The sequence below is a fragment of the Colias eurytheme genome, chromosome 25 (genome assembly GCF_061535395.1).
Source record: "Colias eurytheme isolate Ceu_HAF_F1 chromosome 25, ilColEury1 Martin Lab GWU primary, whole genome shotgun sequence".
NCBI classification, from domain to species: Eukaryota; Metazoa; Arthropoda; class Insecta; order Lepidoptera; family Pieridae; genus Colias; species Colias eurytheme.
Genome location: NC_143004.1, coordinates 8201492 through 8225209, shown reverse-complemented (window position 1 = coordinate 8225209; position 23718 = coordinate 8201492). Strand labels below are relative to the sequence as shown.

General features: G+C 32.8%; 2 protein-coding genes across 3 annotated transcripts in view; one reads left to right on the top strand and one right to left on the bottom strand.

Moving 5' to 3' along the window:
- Positions 1-235: 235 nt before the first annotated feature.
- On the bottom strand, positions 236-1584 carry LOC149897790 (ubiquitin-conjugating enzyme E2 T-like). The gene is made up of 2 exons (XM_090116371.1): positions 1141-1584; positions 236-902 (listed from the first exon to the last, which is right to left on the bottom strand). Exons 1-2 carry the CDS (start codon positions 1397-1399, stop codon positions 688-690), a joined length of 474 nt encoding a protein of 157 aa, XP_089972497.1. The 5' UTR covers positions 1400-1584; the 3' UTR covers positions 236-687.
- Positions 1585-2684: 1100 nt separating this feature from the next.
- Positions 2685-23718, top strand: part of LOC149897788 (oxidative stress-induced growth inhibitor 1-like) — a 44167-nt gene continuing 23133 nt past the window's right edge. The window contains exon 1 of one of the 2 annotated variants that reach the window (XM_090116337.1): positions 2685-2910. The gene's annotated coding sequence lies outside the window, so the exon portion shown is untranslated. Of the gene's footprint in view, positions 2911-3174; positions 3318-23718 lie in introns of those variants that run through there. The other variant, XM_090116339.1, reaches the window with a different exon arrangement.

Below are 23718 nucleotides of genomic sequence, written 5' to 3'. Positions count from 1 at the left end.
CTGATCATCAATTTTGACAAAAAACTTATGTTTAAGAAATGCCTATTCTAAGTAAATACTATTTATTAATATATTAAACAACTAATTGGAACAATGAAAATTAGACCAAAACTCTTGCAATTACTGTATCTATACGCTGTCAATTTTGTAATATTTAAAAATAAAACAATTATTATAGCAATACTTGGTTTTATTATGAGATTCTTTTTTTTAGTTATTCTTATCACATATCCATAATCACAATTTTTGTGGATTTTTGTGTTTACACATACCCAGTTATTGTATCAATTTCAAATATTATTTGTATGTATAAGCAATATTGTTACATAGATAGTTAAACACATGTTTTACTTATATGTTAGGAATTAAGATACTATGTAACAGTATGTTGTGCATAGTATATAAGTGATGTTGTATGTATAATAAAAAATATGTGTGGCACTCGAGGACTTTACGTGGTAAAGCTATTGCATAGCATCGCATTGCTGTGCCAGTTGGAGTGGAGGGTGTTAGGTTTTTTCGTTACGGAATTTTTACATTCGGTCGCCGTGCTCAAAGTCTGAGATAAAAGTTATGCAATAGCTTAATAAGTTAGTCGATATATAGATATTAAAGAGTCATTATGTAGTTATAACACCTAATATCATATTATTATATTGCCATAACACCAAGTCGGCAAAGTAATATTCACACAGCATGTTCCCTAGTATGTTTTCTTGCTTTCTCTTCAAATTCTTGCACATTATACTTATATTCCATGGCTATTTCTGTGACAAGGGGGTCATCTGGGTTTGGATGTGCCAACAATGTCTGGATGGAGATCAGCAATGTTTCTATTGTGATTGTAGGTAACCAGGTCCCTTTTGGTGGCATTTTTAACATGTTCATACATATTCTACCCGCTGAAATGAAAATGTAGCATAAGAAAAAATAAAGTCACTCAGTTGGAGGTACATGCTACCTTATTTATCACCGTAAGATAAAATTACGAAGGTATTTCACTCCAAAAGCTATAAAATTTATAATACTAACAAAGATATTATACCATTAATGATTTAGAAGCATGTTAATTTATAAAGTTAGTAACTACTTATTCACTTTATAATAAATTTATAGATCCAACTTCCAGAATGTATTTACCTGAATCAATGTTTGGATGGTACACAGAAGTAACAAATTTCACTTGAGGCGGTTCAAACGGATAATTACTCGGAACATTAATCAATAATTTAAAAACTCCGGACTCATATGGGGACCCTTTTGGTCCACACATTCGAACATTAAGGGCATCATAAATATCTTCCTTTTCTGGTTTACACGTTATACCCCAAGGCGGTTTTGTAAACAAACTTTTTATTTCGTGACATAAACGCGCTTTCCTTGCACCTTCACTTGCCATTATAGTTTTATTTTATCGTCTCTTATTAACAATTAATTTTAAACATTTTCAATATTCGCACCTAAACAAGTATTTAAACACAGAGAACGTATTTAATATTTATACAAAACAATAAAACATGTTTCTACAAATTCACACCAAAAAAATAAAATCCCGTCAAATTTCAAAAGTTGCAATGTCAAACGACGACAACTGACAAACACAAAATGTTGACATAAGATCACACAGACAGATAACAGATAAAATTATCATTTATTGTCCCCGTTTTCCAATTACAAAGCATAATGCGACTCAGTGCCGCACAATGCCGAATTATGCTGATGCTTAATTGGAACATGAAACGCACCAGCAGGTAAGTTCAGTGTTGAAAAAAAAAATATTCATAGAGTTAGCAATAACATCATTAATGTGTAAATAAAGTGGTATACATAATAATTGGTTGAAAAATATTTACGGTTACTTTAAGTAATTTGGATTTTGATTATTTCATTACATTTTTTTCAATGTTTGTACCTTCATCCATACTTATATTTATTTTTTATACACAATTTGAATTAACTTTGATTATTTCGAAAAAACTACAATGAAACGAAAGCTTTAAATTTTTTTCCAACAATTAATAATTACTAACGATTAAATCGATTGCACGCATCAATTCACGCGCATTACTTTTTCTAGTGCTCGATTGTGCGAAGCGTTGCTGTAGTTGGAACATTCAACGTTAAGCATTATGCCGCATAATGCGCTCTAGTGCTGTAATTGGAAAACGGGGTGTATCTGGAGTCTGGACCTAAATAATGATCTAAGCTGGACCCAGGACATACTAATAAAATCTTAAAATAAAATAAATATTTATAAAAGGTTTAGATTTATAGTTAATTGTTACAAACATATCTATGCTTAATATTATAAAGCTTCAGAGTTTGTTTGTTTGATTGAACGCGCTAATATCAATAACTACTGGTCCGATTTGAAAAATTCTTTCGGCGTTGGATATGTATAATCACGCTAAGACCAACAGAAGCGGAGCCATGCGGGTGAAACCGCGGAGCTCGGCTAGTATGTGACATAGTAGGAATTTATTAGTGCAAAATATGTATCTTACTTGTACATTGGACAAGATGTGGACAAGATTAAAAGTTTGCGTACGAAATAAGACTTAAATTACTGTTCAATATAAACTGCTTTGTTACTTTTGTATCATACTATTTCCGAACGTAAACGTCAATAGTCAATGACATTGACTTTAAAATTGTCAGTTCCCCGCTGACAGCCGACTGCTGTTCAGTAAAGTGTGAGCTGCGAACTTCTGTGTGTTCGACTTCGGTAAAGTTTATCGTGAAAAATTTTGCCGTTTTGAGTAAAAATCTAGGTCTAAAATAATTAGGTGTACAGACTAGTTTATTTGGGGTGTGGTTATAACTAAGTTTCCCATAATTATTAATTTAGTGATCTGTTCATATACGTATCTTTAAAATAGGTGTAGCCAGTGATCGGTCCATCAGGTTTCTGTAAGTATTTTTTTTCTTATTCCAACATGTGCATATTGAAATACTTATGTATTGAAATATTCAAGACGCGTATTATCTTCAATATTATATGTTTGGATCGTCAGTAACGACATTGATCGTCATAAATAAACACATTGTATGCGTTATGACGGAAATAATGTATGTTGATCGAATGCGACCAATTAAATATAAGTAATCGATTTCAGAATATGTAAAAAGGTTAATCTAGGTCACATGTAGACTGTCGTATATAATTACGAAGAGGGCTCTAGTTTATAGTCACACTTTTATTGATTAGTTTTAAATGTCGTAAGCCGGCGACGACAATGCTTTTCCAATGAATCAAAACATTTCCAACAATGGAGTTCCGTACATCGTACGATTTGATTTATAAATACAGTTTCAAGGTAAGCCCTTTCAATCTTTTTCTTAATTGAATTAATGGTTGATGTTGTGACACCTACGTTTAATATAGGTTATAGGTTTCTTTAGATTTCTTTAGGTTTCTTTAGATACTAGTTATTATATTATGTGTGTCTGAAACTTTTAAATTATAAAATATTTAAGTTATGTGTTCAGGCAATTAATCTTAGTCCTGAGAAATGTCAGAACATGGTTTGAATAAGTGATTGGGCATTACATAATTATGCTATTATATTATCAATGAGATATAGGTACTTATATTTTTTTGTATTCTATACCTAGTTTTTTATTATTATTTTACAGACCAATTAACTTAAGACTGTTTAGTTAGATTCATCTTACTTTATATTGACTACATAGTTAATAATTATCTAAGAATAACATTAGCCTAATTATAAGACTGACTGCACCTTAAGCTGTTAATCCAGCGTGTATATAGTGGCAAGTTATAGTCACTTGGCTATAACTTGCCACTTTATGTTTTATTTAACACTAGCTTTCCACCCGCTTTGCTCGCGTTTTCAAGGGAAGACCCGAATAGTTCCCGTTCCCGTGAGATTTCCAGGATAAAACCTATGCTATGTATTAATCCAAGTTACCCTCTATATGTGTGCTAAATTTCATTGTAATTGGTTCAGTAGTATTTGCATGAAAGAGTAACAAACACACACACACACATCCTCACAAACTTTCGCATTTATAATATTAAGTAGGACTAGTGGTCCACCCTCCCATTCTCTGTAGACACACATATAACCTAGAACACTCAGGGATCAAATACATAATATATCCAATGGTGAAAGAATTTTTGAAAATGGTCCAGTTGTTCCTAGGATTAGCACATACAAACAAAATCTTCAGTTCAATATAATTATTATTATCTAAGATGTGTCTCCACTGATTCTCAAACCCATAACATGTTCATTAAAACCTCCTGCTTAATTTCTATATTATATTATCTTATTTTTACAAATGCTTTCCTGGTAATGCTTATAAATTACATTATAACAAGCCTATAGTGAAACAATTGAACAATAGAGTTTGTTTTTGAGAATTTCATAAAACATTATGTATCTATGTATTTATAGAAGACTAGCTTTCTGCCTGCGGCTTTACCCGCGTTTTTAAAGAAAAATCCGCATAGTTCCCGTTCCCGTGGGATTTCCGGGATAACCCCTATCCAATGTGTTAATCCATGTTACCCTTTATATGTATGCTAAATTTCATTGTAATCGGTTCAGTAGTATTTGCGTGAAAGAGTAACAAACACACATACATCCATCCTCACAAACTTTCGCTTCTATAATATTAGTAGGATAGGATGATAAAGAATAAGAGAAGTTGATAATTATGAATTATTCGCTAGAAGCAGACTATATTGTTCTCATAAATTATATTTTCCTAATTTGCAATATTTCATGGATGCCTGCTCCTATTGGTAAATAGATCCTTGGTAAATAGCTCCTCAAACATATTTATTTCATATCAAATTACTATTTACAAATAAGTTCATAAAAAAAATCCAAAAACTGACTATAGGTACTGCTTTCTGAAGCGGTGGTAAATGTTAAAAATATGTTATGACTATTCAAAAGTGCTTCTAGAAGAAGTCTAATTGAATAAATAAATTTTTGTGTTTGAGTTTTAAGGCATCAATGATGAATCTACATGAAGATAAATTAATAAGGAAATATTTATTCCTATTAATTTCTAATATAAAATTACATATTTCAGTATGCAAAGCCAGGAGAATCACTTAGTGCAATTTAAAAGTTAAATTGGTCTTGTTAATTGTCATCAATCTTTATTAATTATTACCGTTCAGACAATTTTGTCATAAGCTATTTATGTTTAAACTATAGTCCTTTCCACCTAAGATGATTTCTGTGACACATCGATTTTTGACACGTGTAGAGATGTCGGTTACTGAAATCGTATCAATTGTTTCTGATAATCGATAATATTCTATATGGAAATGAAATCGATTTGAATAAAGTATCAAAATTAGTTTTTTCGGCATTTCGCCAACAATTAACTAAGGAAACTTAGCAAACAACAGCAACAAAAAGTCAACAATAACAATTAGTAACAATAACAGAATACCACGTAAAGTATCATTATAAAAATGCAACTTGTATACAAGGCTGACGCACTCGCATAGACGATTGTCTCGATTGACAAACGATCACAAGATGGGCGCCGATTATATGATTTTCCAACTCTATGATTTTTCAACGATCCATTTCATGTACACGAATTGCGTAGATATTATATTTGTGTGTTATTTTTCATTATATTAAACTAAACAATACTGTTTTTGATTTATAAGCTTAAGATGTTTCATTTTTATATTTTTGGTAATAATGCCGCCATAAAATTAAAATATTATGCACTAAAATTATTTTGACTTTTTAAACATAACATTCGTAATTCGGAACACGATGAAGTGTCACAGGAATCATCATAGGTGAAAAGGACTATAGCATGAACTGTCTGTGTTATTATTTGTATTTTGTACCTCTGAAAATATATCATAATATCTAATGTTATATTATAATAATTGAATTGTTAAGTTAAAAAAAAAACAGCGTGTGTGCCGAGCACACGTGACAGAAGTGAAATTTCTTTGGCAAAATTCAAAGATACTAAAATCGTCGCGTCACTCCATGACGTGACGGTATGGTATTGCCATGACGCGATCATGAAATTTTACTCTCAACGCGCCTGAAGAAGTATTACTTAAAAATTAGTTTATTGGCAAGAATTGGCATGAATTTTATTTTTAAATACTTTTTCTTTAATTACCTGTTTTAATATGACGCAATATGTCGCAATTTCCTATGCATCATGTCTCATGACTTGCCCAATAATTGTTTAATATTTTAAGTACAAACTATATAAACAAACACCTGCATATGATGCATATGATCTTATCTACGTTATTGATTTAGGTAATAGAGATAAAACAATATTTAACCCTCTGCAAAAACCTAACATGCTTTTTTCTTGTAAAAATATCATTCAATTATATTATATTTTTATTAATTATGACTATGTGAATGAAAAAAATTTAAAACACAAAAAAAGGAAATTTTTTTTCCACCCACGGCTTCGCCCGCTTTGTCTAAACCCAATAGATGATAATTGTTATGTAAGTATACTAAAACCTCCCTCGAGAATCACAACTCTATCTATTAAAAAACCGCATCAAAATCCATGAGAAGTTTTCAAGATTTAAGCATAGTTACATAGGGATATAGAGATCGGACTTTTGTTGTCTTCTGGGCTCTGGCCTGCAATTTGTTGTACTGTTCGAAATTATATGAGAACTAACAAGTTAGTGATACAATGTTTTGTGACATATTTCCTCTTTCAAGGAAGAAAATAATTTAGACAAAATTCGAGTGTTTAAAATAAGCTATTGTGCGTTTTTTTTAATTGCGAGCAGGATATAAGGTATCTGGTACATAGGGTAACCTTATATTAAGGACTAGCTTTCCACCCGTGGCATCACCCGCGCAGTCAAAAAACCCGTAGTTCCCGTTCCCGTGGGATTTCCGAGATAAAACCTATCCTATGTCCTTTCTCGGGTATCAAAAGACAGAGTTACTTTCGCATTTATAATATTAGTATATTAGTATATTATTATGGATTCAATCCTTAATCTAAGGAGGTAACTTTAAAAGAGTGGAATACTAGGTGGAAATGTCCAAAGCTATTGTAAGCATTTCGTAGTTCATAAAAATGATTCAGCACATTTCCAAGGACAGTGACGTCATATAACAAAGTCGATTACAATTCTATGTACTCGATTAAATAATCGATGTTAGTGCTTGCTGTAAAGTGAAGGATCATGTATGCTTTGGGAAACGTCATAATTTATGTGTAATATTATGTAATACAGATTAACTTGAAGGAGTCGTGACTTGCAAGTATTTTTTACGTAATTCGCAATCTAGTCATAAACTTGGAAAAGCTCACTTCAATCGTGCTTTTTAATTACATACTTAAATGTATGTATATTGTTCTATGAAAGCTCTCGAAATAATTTTAATAACAATGTATTTTCATACTTTAAAACTGTTTCACACGAAAACCACTGAACAGATTTTGATGATACTTGCCAGTGAAATAGCTTATGTACCGAAATAACACAAGCTATTAATACTTGCTTCTACGCTTTCGTCTACGGGTGAAACCGCGCGGCACAGCTAGTTAAAAATAGTCATGAAATGCTATACTATCCAATGCTATGCTGTATGTCCTAACCACGGGACCCTAGGTCTTCTATCTTATCAATGAAGAGACTGCATAAAGACATTTAGATAAATATTCGCGTACGTTTACTAAAAATATAATTGCGAGATAACCTTTGGGTTCAGACTACACACTCCATGATAATGCGACTGATACGGAACCAAATGTCACACAATTGTCGCAGATTTGTTTGAAACTAGACAAAGAAATAAGTTTGAGGTAGTTTTAACAGGAACGAGCTGTGCCGCGCGGTTCCACCCGCTTAGAAATCAAGTATTTCTATGTGTAACTCTGATGTATGACCCATATTCGTGTAAAGTTTTATTCAAATCTGTCCAGTTGTTTTTACGTGAAAGCGTAACAAACATGCATACTTACAAACTTATAATATTAGTATGACTAATTGAAACCCGCAGTGTCCCTCGCGTAGTAACCGGGTAAAGTAAAGTAGTCTACCTATGTGCTAATCCAGACTGTAATCTATCTCTGCACCAAACTTCATACAGATCCGATATTTTTTGCGTGATAGAGAAATAGTCCACTCATTTCGTCCAAAAAAAAGGCAAATAAAAGAAAGTGAATTTGCGCATCTAATTTTTTGATATGTTGTAGGGTAATACCTAGAAAAGCTTAACTTGAGTTTTTCGACCAAGATTTCCTATGAGCTTTCGTCGCCATCTTGAAAAAAGGGGTAAAATTGGTTTTTCGGCAATAACTCGGCTATCCGATGAAATTCGGAAATCACTTATAAGACACTTTTTGTTCCTTTTTTATGCTCTACAATTAAGTCCTGACTATTTTTACCGTATCGTGCATCGTATATAATGACTGGACTAAAACATTCTCGCACGTTTATAATAAGTAGGATGTAGGACTAATAATTAATGTTTACTTAATTTTGATTTTTTAACTAACTCAAATATTTATTTCTGCAACAGAACTTCTTATATTTTTTTCATAACTGAAGATCTCATTCGTCTGTATTTTGATTATTTTAGAGTAAATATCGTTCAGTAGGACAAAATCATATAAATAGCCCTCGCAGCTGGCCTTGTGACACTTTAGTAAGTGTAATTAGTCTTAATGTATAAAACCGAATTATTAATGGCCTACAATTTACTTATTTGTTTTTCGCTGCTTTTGTATTTCTGAGGTAGTTATACAGGTAATTAAAAAAAACTAAATTGAAATCGTTTTATTCGTTCGGAAGCTATGATGCCACCTGTGGATGCCACGGACTGACAGACGGACACATGCACACACACACACACACACACACACAGACACGTCAAACTTTTAACAGCCCTTTTATAGGGTTAAAAAGTGGCATAGTGGGGGTTGTTTGTAAATTTTTACATGCGCCAGCTTATTCTACGCTAAAAAATTGGCAAGTTATATATATACCAGCAACTATACCACAGATTTTTGGTCCATCCCACAGATAATATTATACTATAAAGTATATACTAAGCTCAATGGAACTTTTAGTTTTGCATGCAATTATTGCGTAACGTATCTGTATACTTACGTAAAGGTGTTGCTGAAAACTAGAGATAGCAGGTTGTCGCGGTTTTCATTGCATGCCTAATTGTTTTTCCGTAGATATCATGTTTGTGTCTCTATAAGTTGCTCTCGGAGACTTCAGAAAAGGAGAAGATAAGATTATTAGATAACGATTCTATGATTTGATTATATAGTTATTATATTTTTACGCATAACGTCTGTTTTATTTTTTATTGAATATAATATATTTTTCATAACTAAAATAAGGTAAATTCCTGTGAAGTCTACTGAGACGAGTTTTTAATTATTGCAAAAAGCACATTAAAAAATGTGTTTATAAAAGGACACTTCAAAGAGAATTAGGTATATGTATTTGTATTGCTCTGTATGACAACTGAACAAATTTCGATGAAACTCGACACTTTTGTAGTTATTAGTAATTCAATCCAGGAATATAGTACATATAACAAAAGTTCTTATAAATAAAACGACGTCGGGGGCCAGATTACGTCTCATAAAATAATAAACATATTTTGCGGCAAATAATTAGAACTGAAATAAAATAATCCTTTGATTTACGGCAATATTGATAAGAATGTGTCATAAATGATAACATCATAAGATAGTAAAAGGGGAGTGTTCACTGGCTATCATATTCTATCTTTGTAAAATCGTTTTGTAAGGACTAAGGGCAAGAACACATGGTAGAAGTACTTAATTAATTTATAGAATAAAATGTATTAAAATATAGTTGGTTTGGTGTGTTTAAGGTAAGGTAGTTTGGTTAAATTTCACCGAGTCAAGTACTAAGGGTCTTTTCATGTGTCATGTTGAAGTTTATAAGCAAAGTGTACGTGTGAGCTTAATGAGATTAAATTGAAACATTCGATTAGATTATAATTTTATCCATATCTACCAAGGACTAATTTATTATGACGATGCTAATTTTTCAATTTTTGATGCTTTTTTATAGATACACTAAATAAAGAACGATGACGTCGCGCCAAATGACAGTTACATTAAGCAATGTGTGTATACTGCGCCTTATCGTTATATTCTAAATTTGAATTTCAGTCATTCATACAGGCGTCAGGCAAATATTCAGTCTCAAATTCAGTCTGTTTCTGAACGCCGCCGTGCGCGCACGTACGCTACCAGTTTTTTTAAATATTTCGCGAATTATTTGTGCTCAATTGAACTGTGGATTAACGTGAAAGGTAAATATTTATTCGGATATTGATATATTAGTTTTTGTTTGAGTTAAGAATAAAAAACTGGTGGTATTGTATTGACCGGTTGTTTTACTGTTTATTTTATTAATAAATACCGGCGTGATAATGTAAGTACATAATATTAAATAATATATTGTAAGCTTTACCTCGAAGATGTTTGATTTAATTTCTCTAAAATCTTTATTCTTTCTTATATATAAAAATGAATCGCAAAATGTGTTGGTAAGCGCATAACTCGAGAACGGCTGAACCGATTTCGATAATTCTTTTTTTATTATATTCCTTGAAGTACGAGGATGGTTCTTATGTAGAGAAAACGTAAACATGTACCACGGGCGAAGCCGGGGCGGACCGCTAGTCTTATATATAAAAATGAATCGCAAAATGTGTTGGTAAGCGCATAACTCGAGAACGGCTGAACCGATTTCGATAATTCTTTTTTTATTATATTCCTTGAAGTACGAGGATGGTTCGTAATTCTTATGTAGAGAAAACGTAAACATGTACCACGGGCGAAGCCGGGGCGGACCACTAGTATTGATATAAAGTTCATACAGTTTTAACACAAAGTTATTTGATAGGTTTTTTATCGTCTCACATTTTTGATAACTAATAAACTCTAGGAAAATAAGATAAGTGACTCAGTTACAAAATGAGGACAGAATTATATCTAAGGATATATTAACTTACAAAAGAAGGTTCTTTATAATCCATATTATATTATCTACTGCTGTATATTTATGAAAACACGTTGATTATTATGATGAGTATCTGTAACTAGTTGAACCGTGCAATTTTTGTCCGAGTTCTGTTTAAAAAACTTGAGGTATTGTATTGATCAGGTACTGTTTTACTGTTTATTCTTCTTCTTCTTTACTTCTAGGGAAGCGCGTACCATCTTATACCACATCTCAATTGTGGTCAAGCTCTTCCCTATTCGCAATTTAAAAAATAATTTGTCTCTGAAAAGGTATATTTTTTTCCCGTTTTTGCTTTAATTGCTTTATGGTCGTAATACATATAATGTGGTATAGCCAATAAGCGTTGCTCAAATAATTTCTTCAGGTGCTCAATATTTATACAAGTTAAGGCTGCAGTCTAGCAAAATTGCGTTTTCAACAAGTTATTTGACAATTTTTTCCCGGCTAATGAAATGATAAACTGAATTTTTTTTTTCTTGTTTATCAATTAGTGTTATATACGCAATGCGCGTGAATTTTTTCACATTTATAAAGTTACTTTATGTTACCTTAATCAGGCCTTCAAGATAAGTCTCTTTCCCCCAAAATCATTTCGAGCTAAGTTTGTGCACTCACTACGTTGCAACCGATTACAATTTACATAATCTGATCAGCGCATTATTATCCTTATATAGTCTTTATTAAAAACTGCTGAATACAATTGCCGAAAAACTTATGATTTTCTTAATTAGAGCGTTATAAATTCATTAAATTTCCCATTTTTTGCCTTACAAAATCGATTGATAAATACTGCTAAAAGTTATTTTTTCCATTAATTTATTCGAGTTGGTTGAAGACCAATGAGTATTAATCCTTTTAAAAAATTTTTTTTTGAATTTTGATAATTCTTTAAATATTAAAAAAATATTTAAAATAATAAGGAAAAATCCTAGCGAATTTCTTTAGTCGCGCTCCTTGGGCCGGAGCGTTCTGACGTGTGCTCTACGCTCGATTTTCCTTCATACCGAAGTGAAAGTTGCTCTACTTCATTAAATTTAATATTTTTGTTAATTGATTATTTTTATCTTAGTTTTGTGCAAATATTCGTATTTTTAAACATTTGATTTCGATATGGAAAATAAACGAAAAAAATACGCGTGTAACTACTAGAAAAAAAATTATCTTCGAACATAAAGTTAATGAAACCAAATAGATTGCAAAGGTGATTGGCAACAATTTCTTTATTTTACGGGGTGTCAGTAAAGGGATGTATATTTCTTTAAAACTAAAGTAAGCTCATAAATTTTCTTATAATATAATTTTTTTGAAGTTCCAAAAATGTTTATTTTTCGTTTGAGAAATACAAAATATAATATAAACTTGTATTGAGAACTTGAACTTCCCAAGTTCATCCGGGGAAATCCCCATACGGGGAAAATGATTTGTTTACTCCAAAATTGATCCGAGGTTAATTTTTTCTTCTAGTCATCTTCAACGTAGCGGCGTGTTGTTTGATTATTAATTTTGTAACTTAAATACAGGATGTTGGTTTTATATTCTGATCTTACAGACGCGCTGACAAATTTAGTCCACCATTTCTAGTTTAGTCGAACTACAAAACTACCAAAAAACTCTAAGTACCAATATTAAAACGAATGGATTATCATCACATCATCAAAATTCAGTTGGGTTGAGAACTAAACAAACAGAAGTAATAGAGACGCGAAGAATAAAAAAAGAGGACGAAAACGATAATTCGTTGATGCTTTCCCTTTTCGACGTATTGTTAGGGTACATCACCAATCTGCAAAAAACAAAACTGATGATTCCCAATTGCTGATTAAAAATGAAAAACAAATAATCGACAACAGTGGTGAAAATTTGCTGATCACAATGAAACATCCTTCAGTGGTAGCAGATTTACTCATTTAAAATGTATCGGTGAACAGCGTAAAGGAGAGGAGGACAGGAAAACATTATGAATGTGGATGGTGGATTGTATACAGGGTGTAATCGATAAGTATGTGCAGGCGATTATGACGTTATTATTGCAGGTATCAAAAAACTTAAAACTGATATCGAAATTACTTTACCTAATGAGCAAAATGACAATAATAACTTTTTAAAAGTATAACGAGAAATATCTAAAAAATTTACTTTATACACTCCCATATCAAAAAGGGAAAATGGGACTAGTAGAAGTAAAATGTCTAATTCCGGCAAAAGACATGAATGCGGAAGATGCGGTTAAAAAAAAATTTAATATTTGAAATACAATGCAAAAAATAACACTTTTGTCATAGATAAGAATCATGACTATTTTTTCCAAATTCAGGGACAACTAAACGTTGCAGAAGCAGAAGTCTGCTTATTTGCTGTTTGGACTGGAGTGAATCATTCGTTAAAAATAGAATATATAAAATAGAATATATAAAAAGGTATGTAACGTTTAGGCAAAATAAAATGATGGACCATTATTGGATTTTACATAAATTGCCTACTGTCAGAATTGATTGATTCGAGACTTCAGCATTCGATGCCCATCAAGGACCCATCCTATATCATTCAAGCGATTGAAAAAAAAGAGATAAATCCAGTGCAACCGATAAAGCATCAGAATGCTAGCAAAAGATTTATTAGGTTTATCAATATAAATCTATATACATATTATACATAATATAATAAATCTGTAGAAGACGCGAAGACTGACATCCGCGCGGACGGAGTCGCGGGCGGAAGCTAGTCAGAAATAAATATCTTTTGTTTTCATTTGCGTATTTTTCTATTTTATAATTTTTTAACACAAACATTACATTTTTTTTATTAAATACAAAATTTGTTTATCCGTTTTATTAGTTAAACTGAACAACTTTCACTAAGAAACTTAGGTCGAAAAAAATGTATTTTGTATGGAAAGCTTATTTTTTTTATATTTCGTCCAAATTTCTTTGTAAAAGTTGATCAGTTATATAAACATGAAGTTGAAGATATCAATAGAAAGTATTCGCAAATTTTGTGTACTGATAAAAAAAAATCACCCGGTGTAATTTTCACGAAAATTGTTTCAAATTGTCATTTTTGGTACTTATTACGAATATTAAATTATACGAATGATTTAATTTTTAAAAATTAAGTGGAGCAACTTTCCCTTAGTACATTTGTATTATTTACATAAAGGATGACAGGATGCATTTGTTTGCACTACTAGACCAAGCCCTTAAGTAGGACTTTGATTTTGCTCGAGAAATATTCCTGCTCTAGATTTTTTTATCTTAAAATAGTCTTTAATTTCTAAAGGATCGTGTAACACCTTCTGAATTCTGGAATTGATATTATTTTGTTTTAGAATAATAGGTACAGATTACTTAATAATTAATAGGTCTAAAATTCAAAAACAATGAAAACACGATTACCAAACAATAATAGTTAATAGGTCTGCAATTCCAAAAAAATTATCCAAAGTATTTGGTTACCTACTCCTCCGAAACCGTAAGATTTAGGACTTTATTTATTTATACTTTATTGCTCTTTGATAACTTAAATATGAACTTAATGTAATTATAAATTAAACGAAATGGCGGTCTTATCGCTAAATAGCGATTTCTTCCAGACAACCAGACGGAAGGAAATTATTAATTAGCTAGAGGAGAGGAATATGAATGAGGAATTACTCTGTCCGAGCATGAATATAATAAGTAAGAATATATAAGTTTTATAAAATGGCTTTAGTTATAAGGACTTCTGGCAGAACAACGTTTGCCGGGTCATCTAGTAGGTATATCTATAATCATTATATTTCATGTGTTTGAAATAGGTATACCTACTGCGCAGTTACAAATGAAATATGTAAATCGCAGGTCAGGACTTCATGAATTTTTTATTCATTCGGGCAAATAACGGTGCTGTAGATTTTTATTTGTATTTAGAGCGATAAATTAAAAACCCATTTGTTCAAATAGAGCTTTGATTTATGTAGATGAGTTGATTGTGACAATTATATATGTATATTGAACTAGCTGTGCTAGCGGTTTTACCCGCAGTGCTCCGCTCCTGTTGGTCTTAGGCTCTTAGCGAGATGATATATAGCCTATACCTATAGCCTTACTCGATAAATAGGCTATCTAACACCGAAATTACTTTTCAAATCGGACCAGTAGTTCCCGAGATAAGCGCGTTCAAACAAAAAAACTCTTCAGCTTTATAATATTAGTATAGATTGAGAATTTAATACGTAGACAGTAGACACATTCAATAGAAAAAGCTACTAAAACATAATCTCTTTCTCGTCGATTGTCATTTTACAAGTGTATGAATCGAATCCACAACCTGTGGCTCTGAAGTCACAAACACTGTGCCAGTCTATTTAAATAAAAATAAATCGTCAAAAAGTTTACTTCCGACTGACCCAAATAGGATAATTCGTGTTTTTGTTATTGACAAAGTTTGTCTAGAAAAAATTTTTTTTTACTAATTGTTCAGTTGCTGCCAACAATAAACAACTTCAAACAGAATATTAAAAAAGAAAATATGGCGGTACGAAGTTTGCTGGGTCAGCTAGTCATATAAAAATACGTACTTTGAAACATTGTAAAAACACCATTGTTTTTATAAAACGTGATTGCGCTAACGTGATCTTTTCAAAACATGAAATATATTTTCAAAGTTTATAAACACAGCTTCGGTGTGGACGAATGTATTATCTTCACTACATAGTATAAAACAAAGTCGCATTCTCTGTCCCTATTTCCCTATGTCCCTATGTCCCTTTGTACGCTTAAATCTTTGAAACTACGCAACGGATTTTGATGCGGTTTTTTTTAATAGATAGAGTGATTCAAGAGGAAGGTTTATATGTATATTAACATCCATTAAATAGTGGAGAAGTACTGTTATTTTTGAGGTTTCCAATGTTATGTCGTAAATAATTACATTTTTTCCGCTTACATTGCAAACGCAGGCTGAACCCTACGAGTTTTATCAAAATAATGTACTAAGTATTGTACACATTGAAAAGGTCTACAGAAAAGTCCGCGATGGCATATGTCTATCTCTTATGGATAACCCACAATAACTCTTTTTTGTCATTTACTTTTTACGACAAATAATGGCTAATTTTCGAAGCGATTTAAACCAAAACAGCATTAATCCTTAACCAATTAAATACCTTGAATACATTGTTCATTTAATATAGATCTACATGGCCCTTTACACCGTATGATTTAAGTGAATATTTTCGAAGATATTACAGATTTAAAAATTGCGGGACGTACCGTTTGCGGCGGTACCGGCCGGCCGGGCCGCTATGTTTTTATATACAACGTTAAGTTTTTCTATAGTGTATTTAGTATCAGCATTGCACCCGTGCGAAGCCGGGGCGGGTCGCTAGTATAATATAAAAATGAATCGCAAAATGTGTTGGTAAGCGCATAACTCGAGAACGGGTGGACCGATTTCGATAATTCTTTTTTTATTATATTCCTTGAAGTACCAGGATGGTTCTTATGTAGAGAAAATATAAATATGTACCACGGGCGAAGCCGGGGCGGACCGCTAGTCTTATATATAAAAATGAATCGCAAAATGTGTTGGTAAGCGCATAACTCGAGATCGGCTGAACCGATTTCGATAATTCTTTTTTTATTATATTCCTTGAAGTACGAGGATGGTTCTTATGTAGAGAAAACGTAAACATGTACCACGGGCGAAGCCGGGGCGGACCGCTAGTATAATATAATATTAATCATTGTGAATCATATTATTTCTTTTGTTAATAATATATTATATTTTTTTGTTAATAAATAGGTATATTGTCGTAATATCTATCAGTCGCCTTAGGAACTTGGTTCTCAAAAACTATTTTTTTTTCTCTCCAAAGCTACATTATTTTTATATGTGCCGTATAGCAAGATTTTCATCTATAACCCAACTAGCTGTCCGCCCCAGCTTCGTCCGTGGTACATAAATAGCCTATAACACGCAGAGAGCACGCATCCAACGTTAAAATAATTTTTGAAATCGTTCCAGTTGTTCCTGAGATAGTTAAGCGCGTTCAGACAAACAAATAAATTCTTCAGTGTTAAGTATATAGCTTTCCGCCCGCGGCCGCGCCCGCATTGTCTAAATCAACAAGTTATGTACTGAAAAATTCCTCTTGGACCACTCTATGTATTTAAAAAAATCAAAATTAGATCTAAGCATACCTACATGTAGATAGGGGCGGGAAGTGAATTTGTTTTATACTATGTAGTAATATAGTAATTTAATTGTAGCTATAGATTTACCGGACTGGTATAATCACTACATAGTATAAAACAAAGTCGCTTTCTCTATCCCTATTCCCTATGTCCCTATGTCCCTATGTATGCTTAAATCTTTAAAACTACGCAACGGATTTTGATGCGGTTTTTTTTAATAGATAGAGTGATTCAAGAGGAAGGTTTCAGTATAATATAATTTATTATGTTTTAGACAAAGCGGGCGAAGCCGCGGGCGGAAAGCTAGTATTTTTATAAGGGCACACGTGTATGTCCCTCTAAATAAATAGGCCTTGGTAAATAAATATTACCATACATTTTTACACTATTCAACGCGTTGATATTAGGAACCGATTTAAATTGTTATGAAATTACTTCCTCGTTTTTTATTCGTTGTTTAACGTCAGGAATGTCCTTCGTTTTTAAAGACAGAAATAAACGGCAAAAAAGCTGTCGATTGTGACGACTAGCCCTTATTTATTTATTTAATCCATCAGTCCTCGGAATCACAGACACAATAGAAAATCTATTGTGTCGCGCCCCGATCGGGCCTTACGGTGCTCAATGGGTTAAGGGCCGATTTTTCAATGCTTGGATAAAACTTATTGGTCGAATAATGAATAAAGCTACCATTTTAAAAACGTATTCTAATTGCCCGTATTTGACAGTTTACGTGACATTTTAATATTATCGTGTAATACTTTATTGGACGGATAAGTTTTATCCAAGCATTGAAAAATCGGCCATAAGTAAATTAAAAATTTCTAAAATGTTGAAATATATGTAATATGCGTAGAATATTATACTGTACATTTTTAATTGACAAATTACGAACCGTTTAATACCTGTAGTGTGGAATATTGTCGACAGACACTGTTTAAAAATATTCCAAAAACAAAATTATAGTATTTTTGCGACTTCTATCCTTTTCAAAGGTCTCAGTAATTATCTACACTAAAATGATGCAGGCATACCTATGCAGGCATCTACTCCACTGATACTGATTACATAGATAATTTATAAGCAACCATTATTAATTATATTTATAAGCTAAAACTAGTCTAGACTTAAATGACATTCGAACAACAATCTCCTATCTCAAATAACTAGATCAAGCGAATACCTTAAAACTGTTAAGTCACCACATTAAATAAAGTTATTTTTTTGCTACAGTAATTTTTAGAAGTGCATAAAACCTACATAACCTAAGAAGAATAAAAAAGAGCGTGTGAGTCGAGCACAAGTGTCAGAAGTGAAACTTCTTTGGCAAGATTCAAAGATACCAAAATCGTCGTCTTACTCCATGACTTGACGGAATTGCCATTATGCGGCCTTTAAATTTTACTCTATTGAGAGTAAAATTTAAAGGTCGCGTAATGGCGCATACAGAAGTTTCACTACAAAAAAAAACTAAGTAGGTATTATTATTATAAGTAGATACCTACCTATTGTGGCAAAATGTCCAGACACAGCTATGATGTTAGACTCTAATCAGTGCTGTTTCTCAGTCTGGCCATCTGACATCCCAAATTACAAATATTTATCCATCAAACAAGATCATTTATGTTGGCTAGGAACGATCAATCAACCACGACCTACATTGTAAATGCGTAGATTAAAAATATATTGTCTAGCCGTATTCACTCAACTGCCGAGTGTCACTCAACGAATGAGTGGCCACTGAGTGGCCGAATTATCAGACAGTTTTATATTTTTACTCTAACGCCGGCGATGTCGTCAAAGTGTAAGATAAAATGGTGTATGCTGTCCCTGGAGACTGGAAATATATATGTTATGCTTGTTGTAAAGTAAAAGTCGTTTTTTAATTGGTTCAGCAGTTACAAAAATTAACCTGGATGAACTGAAGATCCTGCCTACTTTAGGATAATTTATATATAACTTATATAATAATATCGTTTGATAAAACGATTTTTGTTAAACCACAGTCTACTTCTGCTTTACCTCATAGTGGAACATAGGTACCACTAATCGCGCGAAGGTAATAATAATTCAACAGTACCAAAAAATACATTTCAAAATACTTAGATGACTTAATTAGATGACGCACTACATGCAGTTAGATTAAATTAATGATAAACGACGATAAATTTCATGTCTTCATTATAATTAACTGATGGAGGAACGAAATGGTCCGCCCGAAGGATTTGGCCAGCATCCAATGAATAAATATTGAAGAAAATGCTACTGGAATTGTATTATATGTATTAAGAATTCATAAAATTGAAATTTCAACTAATATTATCAATGCGAAAGTCTGTTTGTTTGTCTTCCACGACCCAACCGAGCGATTTTGATATGATTTTTGTGTCTGGCGACAGTTCAGAGGCTAGAAAGTGATAAGCTATTCTCCCATTGCGATACGCACAGGCGATTCAAGTATCCTGCAAGTCTCGTCTCCGAGACTTGCAGGATACTTGAATCGCCTGTGCGTATCGCAATGGGAGAATGGCCTTAGGCTACTATTTACCGCGAAAAATATCTCGTTCCAATTGGAATTACACTATTTAAAAAGTTAACATGGTGACTATATAAAGTAGATGACATGCTTAAATAACAAAGGTCGATGACTTACTGGAAAAGGTGAACAAAATGAATGAATAATGACTCTCAAGTCTTATTTCGTTCTTTTTTTTTTGCTTGGCTGCATTCTATCATTTTATATTGTAAAGCATTATAAATTATGATGCCTAAATTTAGTGTTTGTTTTCAAAATAATATTTAACATATTATTGTAAATACCGATCCGGGCTAGTGATGACATAATGAATTATCTAGTTATTAAATTATTGTTATTAAGTTTGTTACGTCCCGTTTCACTGCTGACTACGCCGTTCGCATGGGAACGGAATGCGAGCGTGGTTTTGCTGTGTTAGCTTTTAAGACTTCTTCAGAATAATTATTAAAAATGTGTATGTGAGAAATGTAATTAGTTTACGCTTCATTAAAATAAACACAAATGTTTACGTTATTCCAAAACAAACTGCATTATCCATAGTTATACATCCAAAACCCGCTGAATCCATATTTTAGTAGTTTACCTAAATATTAATACTTGCAACAAATAACAATATATCCACTTTGTTGAAATAGTTTTGATTTGTAAGGAAGTGATTACGGAGAATCGCCCACTCAACCGTCGCGACGACATCCCTTATCATTTCTAAGAAGACGCGATCTCCAGATCGTGGTACTGTTTAAACATAGAATAAATCAGTTACACAATCCATCTTATTGTACAGACCTTAATTAAATTCATTTAAATTAAAATATATTTTTTTTTAAAGACATCCCGCGGTCGCTGGAACTTGACTCCATGTCTCAGCACAACATACACGTCGGTTACAATTTACAAACAAACGATCGTTGTAATGTGTTGTAATGACGGTACAGTATTGATATATTACCGGCGATTAAATCATTGATTCGATCCATTTATTTCGGGCAAACTTTCATCTATTTTGAAAAAAGTAATTAATAATCGATCTTCAATGATGTTCATTCAACATTTTTTCTTAATCTACATCTAAGATTTAAATATTAATCTACATCAACATAAGGCGGATACATACAGAGCGAGCAGACTCGCGACGCATTTGCAGCGCGAGGCAGTTCGTGAGAGACGTAGCTGGGGCCGTATTATGACCTCTTATTACCAGACAGTTTACGCCGTAAATTGCGTAAGAATGGCTGGTCTGCTCTATAGTACATTATTAATTATTATATACAAAAAAAAACAAATCCTTATCGTCAAGATTAATCAATGATTCATATTGATGATAAACGAAGTTTTATAAAAAATATGTTATCTAATTAATTATACTTTTACACATTATAAGGAGTAAAAACAATTTATGCTTATTAGTATCTGGGTATTATTTCCATAATACTCGGGTACCACCAGAAGGACAGTACCCGGATCTTTGGAAGGCTTACGTGGGGACACGGATCCAACACGCAGAGGCCCTTTCGAGAATTTTAATGTGTTGTGGGACACCAGCCGCAGCCTGCCCATGACTGCACTATAGAGATACAGCCCTGGGCAGTCCGCGGCCGATGTAGGACTATTGCAGGGTATGGAAATTTAATGATTGGGCTATGGATTGGGATGCTAAATGGACTGGTACTGAGGACTATGGGAAACTATGGCACCTGCCTTTCTACTAAAATAAAGTAAAAATATGTTGGCAGGTGGTGACTCGCCCTCTCACTGTATGGGCCCCCGAATTAAGTCGCTGCAAAAGTGCGACAAGGGGGCAACATATTGTGAGCAGCTAAGGGTGGAGAGGCGTCCCTGGACTTTAAACTACGATCACGCGCTCCCTGAGGGTCCAGCATCACGTGCCCACTCGCCACTTATGATTCGCATCCACCCTTCGAGCTAAAAGCTCTCGCGACTCCACTCTGGCCGGCCGGTTAAGGCAAGCCAGAGGTGGGGGTCCTGTCCTCGTCAGGCTTCACTCCGACCGGCCGGTGAAGGCGAGCCGGAGATGAAGACAGGGGCCTCCCCCGGGAGCACTCGGTTCCCGCGGGGTCGCTACTCCCCGACACCCCGCCACAAGGTGTCCTGCGGGTTGACTGATTGCACGGGTGGAATATCTATTGTCACGTAGACAATAGATATTCCAACCGTGGGCGATGGGGTCGTCACATCCCTACGCGTATCTGGGTATTATTAATAATTTGAGGCTTTATTAGAACCACAAATCTACTAACTACAAATTACTCAGAAATCCCATATGATATAAACATTACAAGGAAAATGCAAACACACCATTGAAATATGTTTTACCCACTTAAAAGAGGAAGCAAAACACATGAGGTAATTGGTATTGATTATTATTGATAAATATTAAATTTGATAAGATATGAGTTACAATAATCTGATAAAATGATTATTTATATTTATATTGCGCATCCATCGCAAAAACTGCATGTCATGATTTTAATTCATATAGAATTTATTAATTGAAATGTGACACACTCGATTTATTCTAAACAAAATGTCTTCTTCAGAAGAGAAACGGCTCTTACGCAGTCTATAGTTTTTAATATAGTAAAATTCCCTAGGTAAAAAAATAATAACAATGTTTTCAGAGGTTAGCGCGTTCAAACAAGCAATCTTTTCATATAGTTTTCACGCACACACAGATATGGGTTCTATATGTGTTGTAACTGCGCAAAATCCAAGATTAAACTGAGTCGGGGTTAAATGTAAATGTACATTATGCTTTATACCGCGAATTCCATAATTAATAATACACGGATCTCCAAGAATGGACTCAACAAGTAAAATAATAAATAAGAAAACATTTATCATTAATCAACTGTCCGAAAAACATGGTTGCATACCCAAGACTTACTGTGGTGTGTGTGTGAATGAAGTATAGCCGTACTACTATTTTTAAGAAAATGTAACTGTGTCGTATGTTTACAAGTCATAGAAGGGTTATACATATATATAGAAGGATTGCTTTAAATTATTCTATGTGCGTTTTGTGTCACACAAAAATAATTGCAATATTTGATACGATTTTAATATTAATATTCTTGTTGGAAATTCAAATTAATTATAATGTCTTGTTTCACAAAAACAATAAAACTATTACTAACAATTGTTAAAGATTACGTAAATGCTACCTTTTTATGAATTCATCTGAGACGTTTTACATCGTCTAAGTCAAGGAGAAAACGTGTCCAGCATTAATTAAGTGAACTTAGAATAATTGAATCCAATACAATTGTGTCTAGAATGAAAATTGAAAATAGTGTTAGCTGCGATGGCATCATTACTTTAAGATTAAAATAAATTGCTGTTGGAATAGTATCAAGGGTGCCCCAAGGTAGTATTCTTGGGCAGTTATTCTTTCTTATCTACTTTTGTGGATACGATAGTTTTAGTAAATATGTATTTATTGCAGAGGATTAGGTAGACCGTACGTAAAAAATTCTTGAAACCGAATGAAGTCGATAAACAAAATGACGAAATTTCTACAATCTAAATTGTTTTATCTGTGTAACTTAAATAGATAATTTAGTCAAACATGATTCATTATAATGGTGGTTTTTACGTGTAGTGAAAGCATTTTACATTTTAGATAAGGATAGAAATTTATAAGTCATTATATAGAATTAATGTTAATTTCTTTAATAGAACCTGTTAAAATTATCTTAATTAAGTATTTAAATGTTCTTTCTAAATTTAATTGAAGTAATACAGGCATTAAAGAAGCTTGATATATGAATTAGATCAATATGTTTTATCTACTAACCTGAACATTATATAGATTGCTATAAATAAAACGCAATTTTTACCTTACTTACCTTATAATATCATACTAATTTATTTCACATTTTCAAGCTTTTCCCATAACGTAATTCAATGACAAACGATCACCAATTGAATTATAAACAGAAGTGCTTACGCACTCGCAATGCAAA